The 13,232-nt window shown below is 41.1% G+C and overlaps 1 protein-coding gene across 11 annotated transcripts in view; it reads right to left on the reverse strand.

Moving 5' to 3' along the window:
* LOC121270011 (A-kinase anchor protein 13-like) overlaps positions 1–13,232 on the reverse strand; it is a 394,374-nt gene that overhangs the window by 94,095 nt on the left and 287,047 nt on the right. For all 11 annotated transcript variants that reach the window (XM_041175277.1, XM_041175275.1, XM_041175276.1 and 8 more), the window contains one exon: positions 341–377. In XM_041175277.1, the coding sequence (XP_041031211.1) occupies positions 341–377 (37 nt within the window). The remainder of the gene's footprint in view (positions 1–340; positions 378–13,232) is intronic.

A 13,232-nucleotide genomic window follows, 5' to 3' on the forward strand; every position in this document is an offset into this window, starting at 1 on the left:
TCAAAAGGGGATAAGATAATTATCTGAAGAGAAAAGATTTGCAGGGTTACAGGGAAACGGCAGGGGGGTAGGTTTAGAGATAGCCACAGAGAGCTAGCATGGAAATGGTGGGCTGAATGGCCTCCTTCTGAGGTGTAATGATGCTATGATATGACAGTATATATTCTTGATTGACTTTTCCTCTCTTTATACACTTAAGTTCACACATGAAGAATGCTCGACAAACGTCGGCACATGTAGGATGGAAGAAGAAGAAAAGAATTGCTGGGATTTGAGCCCAAATAAATTAATTAAAAAAAAACTAAGCCTTACTTACTAACAATGAATTTGAGTCACTTACCTTGGGCCAAGAGAGTTACTGGTGGATGATCTTAAACCTAGGGGTAAAGAGAAATTAAAATTAGTAAAAAATAAAGGAAAAGGGAAAGTGCTGAAATTTGCTGAATGTCAGGACTCAAAAATGACAGAGAGAGATGAGAGAGATGGGCTAATTGAAATGGACAGGTCTGTCCCAATGTTTGTGCACACAATCAGTGGTTACACCCACAGTTACTGTAACAGGCATGGTTTACACAGATTATGGAGGTACAGTAAAGTGACTGCACTATTAAACACTGGGCGTAGCTGCATTCAAAGAAATTAGCTGACAATCATTTCAGCACAGGTTCTATCTAAGTGAGTTCTGTAAGCATTTAAGACAAACAAATCTGGAAAGAAAATCAGAACGAGATTTATAAATGCGCACTTTCTTTAGAGCAAAGTGTGTCATAGCAGTACACAATATTTCTAATTGTTAAAAAGCTCAAATCAGTGCACCTCCACTTGGTGATCACAGTGTGACACATTTAGAGGATATTTGCTTTATAAATGTGCCCTGGCCTCAATGGTGCCCTACCTGCTAAAAACCTGAAGACCACAGAGTCTTGATTTCCCACGTGCAACACACTGCTTATAATTACAATTTTATTTAGAAGCTACACATAGGGATGAGGGCTTTGGGTTTGGGGGCGAGGGGGAGTGGGTGGAACAGCAGGAAATACACTGAAGTGTTAGTCCTTTCTCTTTCGATAGTTCACAGAGCTGACAGTTCAAAGTCATTTTCTGTTTGTCCTTCTTCTATTGCAGCTTTGTCAGCATTGCAGGCTAATATCCATATTTGTCCCTAAACATTTAATTACTCACATTAACTTGAATTAAGCAATGTAAATAACAAAGAATGGGAATTGAGTGCTTAAAATTGATTTACCAGATAAATTAATTGAATTAAACAACATTTATCTAGGAGTAACATAAAACTTGGACGTATATAAAGTTCCTGTGGCTAAACATGTCCATTCTGTCAGATAGTATAAGAGTGGATCACCAAGTCATTCTTGACCTTCACTTCATTGCTGTTTCTTTTCCTAAATTGATAATTCATGCTTTAAAAAAAAACAATTGTATTTGACATCTCCTGGAACAAAAAAAATCATCAGCAGCCATCTGGTGAAGAAAGGTTGTGTGTCGTTACTGAGCAACCCACTGCTGAAGACATACTGTGGGGCACCAACATTTATATAAAAAAAAAGAGAGGACAAAGTGAATCAGGAAGTCTTGATGCAGGGAGGAGGAAGGGGGAAGAGAATGAGCAGGGCAGTTTATCTGCAGATAATCAATAACTGCCTAAGGAATTGAATTGGATTCTCCATCAACTGTGTGTTATTTTTCTGAAAGGAATGAATCTTTTTTTTTAAACAAGTTCTGAAACAGGTCAGTGCATTGCAGTGGGTTCTAGAGGTGAACCCACTAGGTCTATAATGTCTGTCTGCACATGGCCGGGCATACCATACATCCCGAACAGGATGCCTCATGAATTCTACCACTGTGGGTTACTATTACTATAATTCATTTGCTCTTTATCAATAAACATTTTCCGTCCGGGCATCACCGCATTTTTTGTTTTTATGTAGCTGACACCGCATTCCGGTCTCTATCCACCAGCCAGGAAAGTACTTGAGCCCACAGCCTCTGACCCTGTCCTGAGGCAGACTGTCACTTGAGGGCACCTCTGCTAGCTGTGATTTTTTTTGGGGGGAAAGATCCGGGAAACACTCAAATATCGGCCTTGGAGCAAACAATGTGGAAATGGAAGCAATCACTCCATCCTCACCCAACCCCTATCCAAACGCTATTACCAATTCAGCAGGAATAGGATGGCGTCAACAGTTTTTGCGAATGGCATCACAGTTACATGGAATTTACAGCACAGAAACAAGTCATTCGGCCTGAATGGTCCATGTTGGTGTTTATGTTTCACATGAGTCTCCTCCCACCCCTCTTCATGTAACCCTGCCAGCTTGACTTTTTTTCAGAAGCAAATTGAGATGGGTGAAATGGACAGATATATGGCAGATGTAATCTAACAGAGAAGTGTTTGTGCAGTTCAGATGTGACTCTCAGAATTGAGAAGGACCTTCCAAATTCTGAGTTATTTTGCAGGATATGATATCTACCCAATTTCTTCTTCCAAAGGTACTTCACCTTTGTCAACTCTACAGACACAATCCCAAATTGTCATTGTTCATGTGGGGTCCTACATTCTGAAAGCCAGCAAGCTGTTCAACATTTGAAGATACCTTATTGGGGACCCAACTCTTGTCCCTCCCCCAAGCTCTACTTTCCAGCAACTCATCACCAGTATATCGACAAATTGTACTGTTGCCGACAGAGGAGGGTCACCCCAGTTATACTACAACACTGCTGAGCAAATCGAATTACTCTTGACAGGAATAGGGTTCTGCACTCTGAATCAACTACCCAATGATATGGGGATCTGGTGTTCCCTCTTTCGAAGTGACTACTCTGAAAGAGGAACTCAGCGTAAAAGTAATCATGGGAAAACCAGCGAACAGTTTGGTCATGCATGAGTGAGCTCACAAGCAGTACATTTTAGGCCTTCGAACAAAACAGACAGCCTTCTCCACACTTGAATGACAGCTCTTCCAGTCTCGCTAAATATCATGGAATATTACCTCTTCATTAACATGAATGGCTCTAATTTAACAGTGTTTCTGAATTGCAGTCATTAATGAGCTTGGAAACAATACTCCCAGTACTAAAACAAATTTGAGAAAAGCTCAGTTTATGTGGAGAAAGGTTCTCTTTTGGCCTGTTTATATAGCCATTCACTGGCCCTGGGAAGAGCTGGAACATTATTGCTGAAAAACAATCTCCTTGGTTCATTATATAGTACAACAGGCACTACAAGATGGCACACTGCCAGTATTTTAATCTATGATTTTTGGCAGCTAGTACAAGCTAATGGCCAGTAAAATATATGGATATATTTTCTGCCAGCTTTCTCCTCCCCCATCCAAAGGCACTGGTTCTTTGCTGGGACACATTGCTGGTTCTTGCTCAAATATCCAGTAAGCTGAGTCAGGCTATCCAACCATGCAAGACTTCACAGCTGAACCCCAACACTTCAACACCAAATATTGGCACACGTTTTTTAGCAGGGCTGTGGGATAATCAGTTGTAGTGACATTACTAGCCAAATATTTCCATCTTCCTAGCCCAGGAGTAACATTAATTTCTAAATAGTTTCACTTAAGTCAGAATAATTAAATGTAAACGAAACACCGTCTATAATCTTGACAGTAATAGTGCTATTTTAGTTCTGTTCTTTTAACCACATATTAAAATCCAAGACATAAGCCTGAAATTTTTTTTTAAATGGTTAATTTGGAAAATGGAACATTTTACTCTTGAAGATGTTACAGGAAAATTGTAGACCACCTGAGCTAGTTTCAGACAGTGCACATGTACTCCCTCAATTGGTACCAAATCAAATTTTGGATCACCAGGGACTTTAATCATTCAATGATAACCAAAGCTCTGGCAGCCAAAACGGAGTTTGAACATTAGACATATTTTCCAGTGAACACTTAGAAAAGAAGGACATTGAATAATGAGATTTTCCAAATAACATTAAGTTGGAACAAAATGGAATACCTCAACAGGGCGTTTCTGAGAGTTGTTTTTCTAGGTGGGCTGTGTGTAAGTAAATTGGAAACTGTTTATGAATAATGCGCTTATAATTTTGCAACATAACATTGATGAAATCTTCCGTCTTTAAAATGAGTTGGAGCTCTGATTGTGCTTCGCAACAGAACCCAAAAGAAAGAATCATTCTACACAATAAGAAAGTCACGAGATCAATGCAACTTAGGAGTAGGCAAATGGCAATTTCAATTATATATCAATATTAGCACAAATCCGGAAATATATCTACATATAAAACCAGCTATGGTAAGGTATCGCGGAGTTTACAGCCAATTAAGCAGGCTTTCTTTTAGCCTTATTTTGATCATGCGCCATTGAAATACTCATAAGCAAATGTTTAAAAGAACAAATCACAACAAGGCAGATATTTAATTTCAAGGTTTACTTACTATCTGACTCATCATCACTTGAAGAAGAACCAAGAGAAAAGACAGTTTTAGGCTTAGGAAGGAGAGGAGAAATGTTCAAGGAAAAGGAGATTCTCTTCTTGGGCCTGGTGCGCCCAGATTCTGTTAACAGCAGAATTAGAGCATGCATTTCACTGAAAGGAATTGAATCACAGGTTCATCTACCGACAAGTCCTGCATGATGAGTGAAGCAAAGTGTCAAGCAGCAAGTTGTACAGAGCACGGGGGTGCATGCAGATTAATGGGAATTATAAATCACCAGCTGATAATTGGCACTCATTGTGAAGAACGAGAGAGAGAGTAGATCTAGACTTCAAGTGTGGAGACTTTCAAAGCATTCTCGGACTAGATTTTAATGACGGATGAATTGTTCTAGGTAACGAACCAATTTTAATCTTTTCTTATTTTAATCCAGAAGTGGGAAAAGAATTCAAACCAATTTGTCCACTGGCTCCTCCTCAGTGGGTATTATTTACAGTATTGTCAGGATTCGGTGTGCAAAATCTATTCTCCAATTTATCCCTATCAGAAGGAATGTTGTCACTAGGATTTCAGTAAAACATTAGAGGGCATGCAAAATTTCCAGATCAAGTCCACTTGACCTGTAAAGGAGCAGCACTAGCTCAAGTTTTCTTGCTTCCAAGCCTGGCTTGTCAGAAGAGAGCATTTTCAGCATTTGAATGAAGCACTGGTGAGGATGGTATTGATTGAACCAATTTGAGTGGATGATCTCAGAGTACAATACAATAAGCATACCAGCGCAACGTTAGAGCAGATTGATTTGCTGACATTTATGGCATTTACAGTAGGGCTGTTTTAGTGCTATGGCATGGACAGAAACAGACTCAAATGTGGCTATGTGGTAAAGATGGGTAGAAATTGGGTGATACATTAAGGGATTTTGGAGAGGAAAAATAAACCAGAAATGGGGCAGTAGTGGGCAAAGATTGGGGGTGAAAGTGGGTTTTTGAAGATGGGGTGATGACTGCAGTTTTGGGAGGCGGATAGTACCCAAGGGGAGGCTCTTCCAAGTCTGCACTGGCCATCTGCAGGAGTAATTCACCTACTGCTCCTCCTCCACGTTTTCCAAGTAGCACTGCAGATGGTTCGTCTTTATTTAATGATCCAATTCTCTTTTGAAGGCAATGATTGAATCTGTCTTCACCACACTCTCAGGCAGCGCATTCCAGATCCTAACCACTCATCTGACTGTTGAACCATTTGCCAACTACCTTAAATCGGTGTCCTCTGGTTCTTAATCCTTCCAACAATGGGAACAGTTTCTTCCTACTTACTCTGTCCAGACCCCACATTTTTTTTGTATACCTTTATCAAACCTTCTCTCAACCTTCTCTACTCTAAGGAAAATACAATATCAGTTAGCTTCCAGGGCAGGATTGAAAGATAGGTGGTCACCAGTTTAATGCACGTGGCATCAACTGACCAGCAAGTAGATCTCAAGGGCAAGATGATTTTGAAAGGACGAGATGAGGTTGGGAGAGCATTAGGGGAGATGGGGGAGAAACTAAAGATAAGGTTGGCAATTCTCCAGGATTGGTCTGGAGATTGCAGGGATTGAGGATTAGTGTCCAGGACACAGCTGTGTGAAATCCTGGAGAAAAATCATAGGGACTTTAAAAAATATAGTTTTTAAAAAAAACTTCCGTTGAACATTTCTCTTTGCCATATATAAAAATATTGAAAATGGGTGTTTGGAGGGAGGTGGTGGAGAGGAGGAAGGGAATGAGGTTGTTTGGTTGACAGTTGAGCATTGTCCAAATTGGGTAATGAGTCTTTTTGCTTTCCAAATGTGGCAGGAAAACAATACGACACAAGGGTGGATGAAAATGGCTGGAGAATGGGGGCAAGTCATGTGATGAAATCTCCAGGAATGCATTTAATCGTACGAACTAGGAGCAGGAGTAGGCCACTTGGCCCTTCAAGCCTGCTCCGCCATTCAATAAGATCTTGGCTGATCTGGTTGCAACCTCCCGCCTACCTCCAATAACCTTTCACCCCCTTGTTAATCAAGAATCTATCTGCTTTAAAAATATTCAAAGGTTCCACTTCCACTGCCTTTTGAGGAACAGAGTTCCAATGATTCATGACCCGCAGACAAAATTTCTCCTCATCTCTGTCTTAAATGAGCAACCCCATTTTTAAACAGTGACCCCTGGTTCTAGATTCTCCCACAAGAGGAAACATCCCCAACACATTCATTCTGTCAAGACCCCGCAGGATCTTAAAGGTTTCGACCAAGTCACCTTTTACTCTTCTAAACTCCAGTGGGTACAAGCCTAACCTGTCCACCTTTTCCTCATAATTCCTGGAATTAGCCTCGTAAACTTTCTCTGAACTGTTTCTAACACATTTACATCTTTCCTTAAATAAGGAGACCAATACAGTATGTAATACTCCAAATGCAGTCTCACCACTGCCCCATACAACTGAAGCATAACGGCCTTACTTTTGTATTACTTCCCCTCACAATAAACAATAATGTTCTATTAGCTTTCCTAATTACTTGCTGTACCTGCATACTAGCCTTTTGTGATTCATGCACTAGGACACCCAGATCCCTCTGGGTGTCAGAGCCCTGCAATTTCTCATCATTCAGACCCCAACTAGAGAATAGATGTGGGTTCTGGGCTATAGTTGAGGGAGTCTGCAGGTAGTTCTGGTTTGGTGGGTTAGGAGAAGGAACAGAGTAGAAAACATAAATATCTTTCAAAGTCACAATTAGGTCATTTTGGGCACCCTACATCAGAAAAGACCTCGAGACCATGAAAAAGATGCAGATGAGATCCTTCAAGATGTTACCAGGTGTAAAAGGCTTCAGTTATGAGAAACTAATTTCTTTTTATTAGAGCAGAGACGATGAAGATGCTCAAAATTTTAAGGCGGTTTAGAAAGATAAATAAGGAAAAGTTACTGCCATTGGTTGGGTTAAACCACAGATTAAGACTCTCAAAAGAATGAAGGAAGGAGTTAGGAGAATTTTTTTCTTAAAAGCAGAGGGGCTCAGGATATGGAATTTTCTCTCAGAAAAAATGGCTGAAGCAAAATCCATAAATGCTTTAAAAAAGGGAATTAGATAATTATTTGAAAAAAGAAAATAAAATGCATAGGTTTTGGGGAAATAAAGAATATGACTAATGACTGGCTTTATCAACATCAGCACAGACTCTCTGAGCCAAATCACCTCCCCCTGGCTTTAAAATTCTATTATCTGTGTTAAGACAGACTAGCCAATCAAGTTTAGAGTTCAGAGTTGACACAAGTGAACCAGACAGCTACAATTCTCACTTGGTTCAATTCTCGCAAAATAGTAGCAATAAAACCATGAGCTATTTTCCAGTCACTGATTGCTAAAGCATGGATTTCCAAATTAAATATTGGTGCATCATCAAACAGCATATGGCTACTTCCTTTATTACATCATCATGCTAGGATGCAACTTTTCATTTTGTATCTGGAACCTTTTATGGAACTTGGTCTAAATGATCTACATGTTCATTTAACCCATCTTTTCATTGGTTTTCTATTATTGTATGTCAACACAAACATTTTCCTACAGCACTCAAATCATCCGTTATTAACTTGACCCCTCAGTCATGTAATGACTCATCTCTTTTTGAAGCGCTGACTTGCGCGTTGCTCATTTGAATTCTGTAACATTTACCCAAGTCACTGGCATTCATTATTTCAGCCTGCTGCAAGCGCTGCTCAAATTCTGCAAGGATCCGTTCAGGAAAAAACAAACTAGCTCATCTATTTCCAAAGGAAGTGGCCAAATTTCAGTTTGATAGCTGCAGTTAGTGTTTGTATGAGACATTTACATTCTCAGAACAACCAGCCACTTATATTCACACTGCTTCCTATTATTCAACAAACTCTAGAAAGCCATTCATCAGCCAGCTGCTTACGCTTTTAATCTTTGTGTAGAATTTCAGTCAAGCAACTCCAACTATTTTTAGAAATGCAATGTTAATTGCCATTTGCTGCAGATGATAGACATTAAAATGATTTGAGGCTGGGCCAGGCACCTTTAAAGGACCTTGTTTCTCCCACTTCAAAGGCAGCTGCCAATATTTTCAAACCGCTGCAATAAATTAACGTGCAAATGCAAGCACAAAGCGTTACTTGTTGGCGCTGGAACACTGGATGCACCGTTAATTTTCGCGAAGAGCTTATTACCCCGACAACCCCCCCCACCCCCACCCCCCATTCCCGGCAAACTCCACAGAGTTTACAAAGTATTGCTCCTGTGCCAAGTTATTCCTGTCAGCTCCCCACACAGGGTTGTCACACAGCTGGTGACAACACCAAAGATAAACTTGCCAGATTCCTCCATGCTGACAGCAGTTGGGACTCTGCCTTGGTGACTATAACAAATTTAGCTTTAGCATGCCGGCCAGCTAAACAGGGCAGCCATGTATGTTCACACTGCCTTCTATTATTCAATGGCTCCCATTATAGTTAAATGCAGCCTGCGGGTTGGGAGCTGGTAACCACAACACATTATCAAAGCAGCTTTTGGAAATATGGATTCCCCTGATTTCAAAACCTCAGGATCCAAAGTTTGGGTCCCTTTCCTAACTCCCATTCCATAGAGACATTAGCACAGAGGAGGAGGCCATTCAGCCCATCAAGTCAAAGGCAACCTTACTGAAACATATAGGATTCTTAGGGAGCTTGACAGGGTAGATGCTGAGAGGTTGTTTCCCCTTGTGTAGGGAGAGTCTAGGACCAGAAGGCACAATCTCAGGGTAAAGGGTCGGCCATTTAAGACAGAGATGAGGAGGAATTTCTTCTCCCAGAGGGTAATGAATCTGTGGAATTCTTTACTACAGAGAGCTGCAGAGGCTGGGTCATTAAGTATATTCAAGGCAGAGATAGACAGATTTTTAATCAGTTAGGGAATCAAGGGTTATGGGCAAAAGGCAGGAAAGTGGAGTTGAGGATCATCAGATCAGCCATGATCTCATTGAATGGCAGAGCAGACTTAATGGGACGAATGGTCTACTCCTGCTCCTACGTCTTATGGTCTAAGTCCATGCTGGTTCTTCACAGGGCAATCCAGTCAGTCCCATTCCCCTGCTTGATCCCCGTAGCCACACAGATTTATTTCCTTCAAGTGCTCATCTAATTTCTTTTTAAAATCATTGATTATTTTCGCTTCCACCACCCTCGTGGGGTGAGTTCCAGGTCATTACCATATGCTGCACAAAAACATTCTTCCTCACATTCCCCCTGCATCTCTTGCCCAAAGTCTTATCTCTTAAAAGTCTATTTTTCTACCCCCACCCCCGGCTCTGTAAAGCACCTTGGGAAATTAAAGGCATTATATAAATGCAGGTTTTTGCTGGCTATTGTTTTGTTCCACACGTCCCTCCCAACACTCTGGCTAATATCAGCTAGCACAACAGAAACAGATAACTAAGCCCAGGAATGCACCACTTCCAAGACCACCTATTTCCATCTCCGTAACATCACTGGGCTCCACTCGTGCCTCAGCTCTTCAGCTGCTGAAACTCTCACTCATGCCTTTGTTGCTTCTAAGCTAGACTATTCTAACACACACCCAGCCAGCATCCAAGTCCCTGAGATGGAAGTCATTCAAAATTCTGGTGCTGGTGTCCCAACTTAAATCAAGTTTCGCTCACCCATCACCTATGATCGCTGACCCACATTGGCTCCTGGTTTGAAAAACTCTCATCCTAGCTTTCAAATCCCTTTGTGGCTTTATCCCTCCCTACCTTTAATGTCCTCCAGCCCTACAACAAGATGTCTGCGCTCCTCCAACTCTGGCCTCTTGAGCATCCTCGATTTTAATCGCTCCGCCGTTGGTGACCACACCTTAAAATCTGCCTAAACCTTAAACTCTGGACTTCCCTCCCTAAATCTCTTTGCCTTATGCAGAACTGACACAACAAATACTTGCAGGGAAGAACAAACCCAGCCTGGTCATGATTACTCAACACCTATATGTGCACTTTCTAATGTGGCTCCTCTGGCTTTGATGTATTTCCTCTTGCTAACCTGTCTAGCCCAGGTACACATTGGGGCCAATTGATGCCCTGACTGAGATATGCTGACTCAACACATGGCAGGAATCAAAACCTGGGAGCCAAATGGCTTACTACCTTACTTGTATGTAATCACAGAGCCATTGAGAAAGTCACTTCCCCTAGATGATTAGAATTTCTTTCTTTAAAACATTTCTTGAAATCCAACTCTTTGACCAAGCTTTGGTCTCCTGTGAAGCACTTTGGGGTGTTTTACTATATTGCGCTATATAAGTGCAAGCTGTTGCTGTACGACAACAAACTATTCAGGAGCCAAATATTTATATAAGGTTTTCTGATTTTGGAAACAAAGTCAACATATTTTAAGCATTTGTGATGGTATTCTCTGGCAGGGTGTAGGTTGATGTGCATGATGCATGACTAAGAATACCAGTGCTAACAGGAACTTGAAAGCTTCCTTTGAAACAGACTACTGAGAACTGACTATGTCCATAGTCTAGTTCAGTGATAACATGGTTGCCAAATTATGTTTGCCCAGTAACGCAAACCTTCTGAAGTATAATTCTAATCATCTAGGGGAAGTGACTTTCTCAATGGCTCTGAGACTACATACACCAAGTAAGGTAGTAAGCCATTTGGCCCCCAGGTTTTGATTCCTGCCATGTGTTGAGTCAGCATATCTCAGTCAGGGCATCAATTGGCTCCAATGTGTACCTGGGCTAGACAGGTTAGCAAGAGGAAATACATCAAAGCCAGAGAAGCCACATTAGAAAGTGCACATATAGCTGTTGAGTAATCATGACCAAGCTGGGTTTGTTCTTCCCTGCAAGTGTTTGTTGTGTCAGTTCTGCATAGGGAATGGCTAGCTGAGTGATCAACATGATGGCTGACAATTTAGTGGAGCCACAACACAGCCAGCCTCCCAGAGTGGCATAAAATTTGGCAAATAAGATGAGTTATATTTTTCTCTGCAAATTGAATGGGCTCAGGATATTGCAGTGGCTGACGTTTCAGTTCAGACAATGCAACAAACTTTTATCTTTTTTGAAAAAAGCAGAAGTTTCGGAATGACATTATTGTCTTAAAGGGGAAGGTCAAATCTAATAGCTTATGGTAATATAGCGATTACTGAGCTGAAAGAGAAACCTGGAGATGGAGAATTCACCAGTGATGCAATTCAATTCATTAACTTATTAATTTGTGTCCTTGAAAACTGTCAAATAAAAACCCAACTAGTTCACTCATATCTCTCAGAATAATATTATAAACCACCACGCGGTGGGAAACTGGAGTTGTGTGTATGTCAGACTGTGCAGGGGAGGATAGAGCTGGCATTTTTCCTTCCCTGCAGCTTACAAGTTTTCAGCCTTTGAGGAAGAGGAACCTACCTTCTGTTTTAACAAGTGGCTCAGACGATAAATTAGTCTTGCCAGAACTAAAAAATACATGCAATACAGAATAGAATATAGAAAAAAAACTCATGGTTGTTGGATTCTTGATCTGTGCTGTGCTTCTCTTCAACACCCTTAGTAATTTTACATTAAAATTTACAGTCACGAACTTCACACTTCCATTGTAGAACTAGATTTCCCTTCCAGAATTTCCCCATTTGTCTTCCAAAACAGGTGAACAGTTTACTTTTCTCTCAACATGAATCCATTCTCTCAAATGTAGTGATCTGCATCACTGGTTGGTTTGAATATTTTTGTTTTGCACAAAAGTGTGCAGCAGCATTTATTAGGGTCAAACGTGGGCTTGGAGGGATTACCTATTGTTTCTCAACATTCAGTAACAATGGTTTTGTGGGCTGCACTTTTCTCATGGAGTTCACGAGTCAAGAGGAACAAATGATTTGTGTAAAAGTGAGAGACATAAATGTTAGGCAGCTTCTACGCAATTTTATGTCCCGAGCACAAATTTCAGAGTGCTTGGAATAAGTTAACTCTGTAGAAACTGAAGCATAGTTTTAAGTTCTGTATGAATCAAAAATTGTCATTTACTCTCATGCTAGTTTTACTTTTGTACTTTTTTTACTTTATGTTAGGTTCTGTTTTATCAACTGTCAATGATCAACATTCCAGGGAGGACAAAGAAAACGCTTCAAAGACACTCTGAAAGTCTCCTTGAAGCATGGCAGCATTGACATTAATGACTGGGAGGAGCTTGCTTCCAATCAACTGGGCATCCATGAGATGCTGTGGGCCAACAGCAGCAGCAGAACTGTAATCAACCACAGTCTGTCATGTCATGGCACAGCATATCCCTCACTCTACCATTACCATCAAGCCAAGGGATCAATCCTAGTTCAATGAAGAGTGCAGGAGGGCATGGCAGGAGCAGCACCAGGCATACCTAAAAATGAGGTGTCAGCCTGGTGAAGCTACAACACAGGGCTACTTGTGTGCCAAACAGCAGAAGCAGCAAGTGATAGACAGAGCTAAGCGATTCCACAACCAACGGATCAGATAAAACTCTGCACTCCTGCCAAATCCAGTCATGAATGGTGGTGGATGACTAAACAAGCTGAGGAGGCAGAGGTGCCACAAATATCTTCATCCTCAAGACTGGGGGAGCCCAGCACATCAATGCAAAAGACAAGGCTGAAGCACTTGCAACCATCTTCAGCCAGAAGTGTCCAGTGGATGATCTATCTTGGTCTCCTTCTGAGGTCCCCAGCATCATCAATTTAACAAAAGGTATTGACCTTTTAAGCCAAACTATCTGCATGTGGTTAAATCCTAGGGAGAGTGGT

Source organism: Carcharodon carcharias, chromosome 26, assembly GCF_017639515.1.
Source record: "Carcharodon carcharias isolate sCarCar2 chromosome 26, sCarCar2.pri, whole genome shotgun sequence".
In the NCBI taxonomy this organism is placed as follows: Eukaryota; Metazoa; Chordata; class Chondrichthyes; order Lamniformes; family Lamnidae; genus Carcharodon; species Carcharodon carcharias.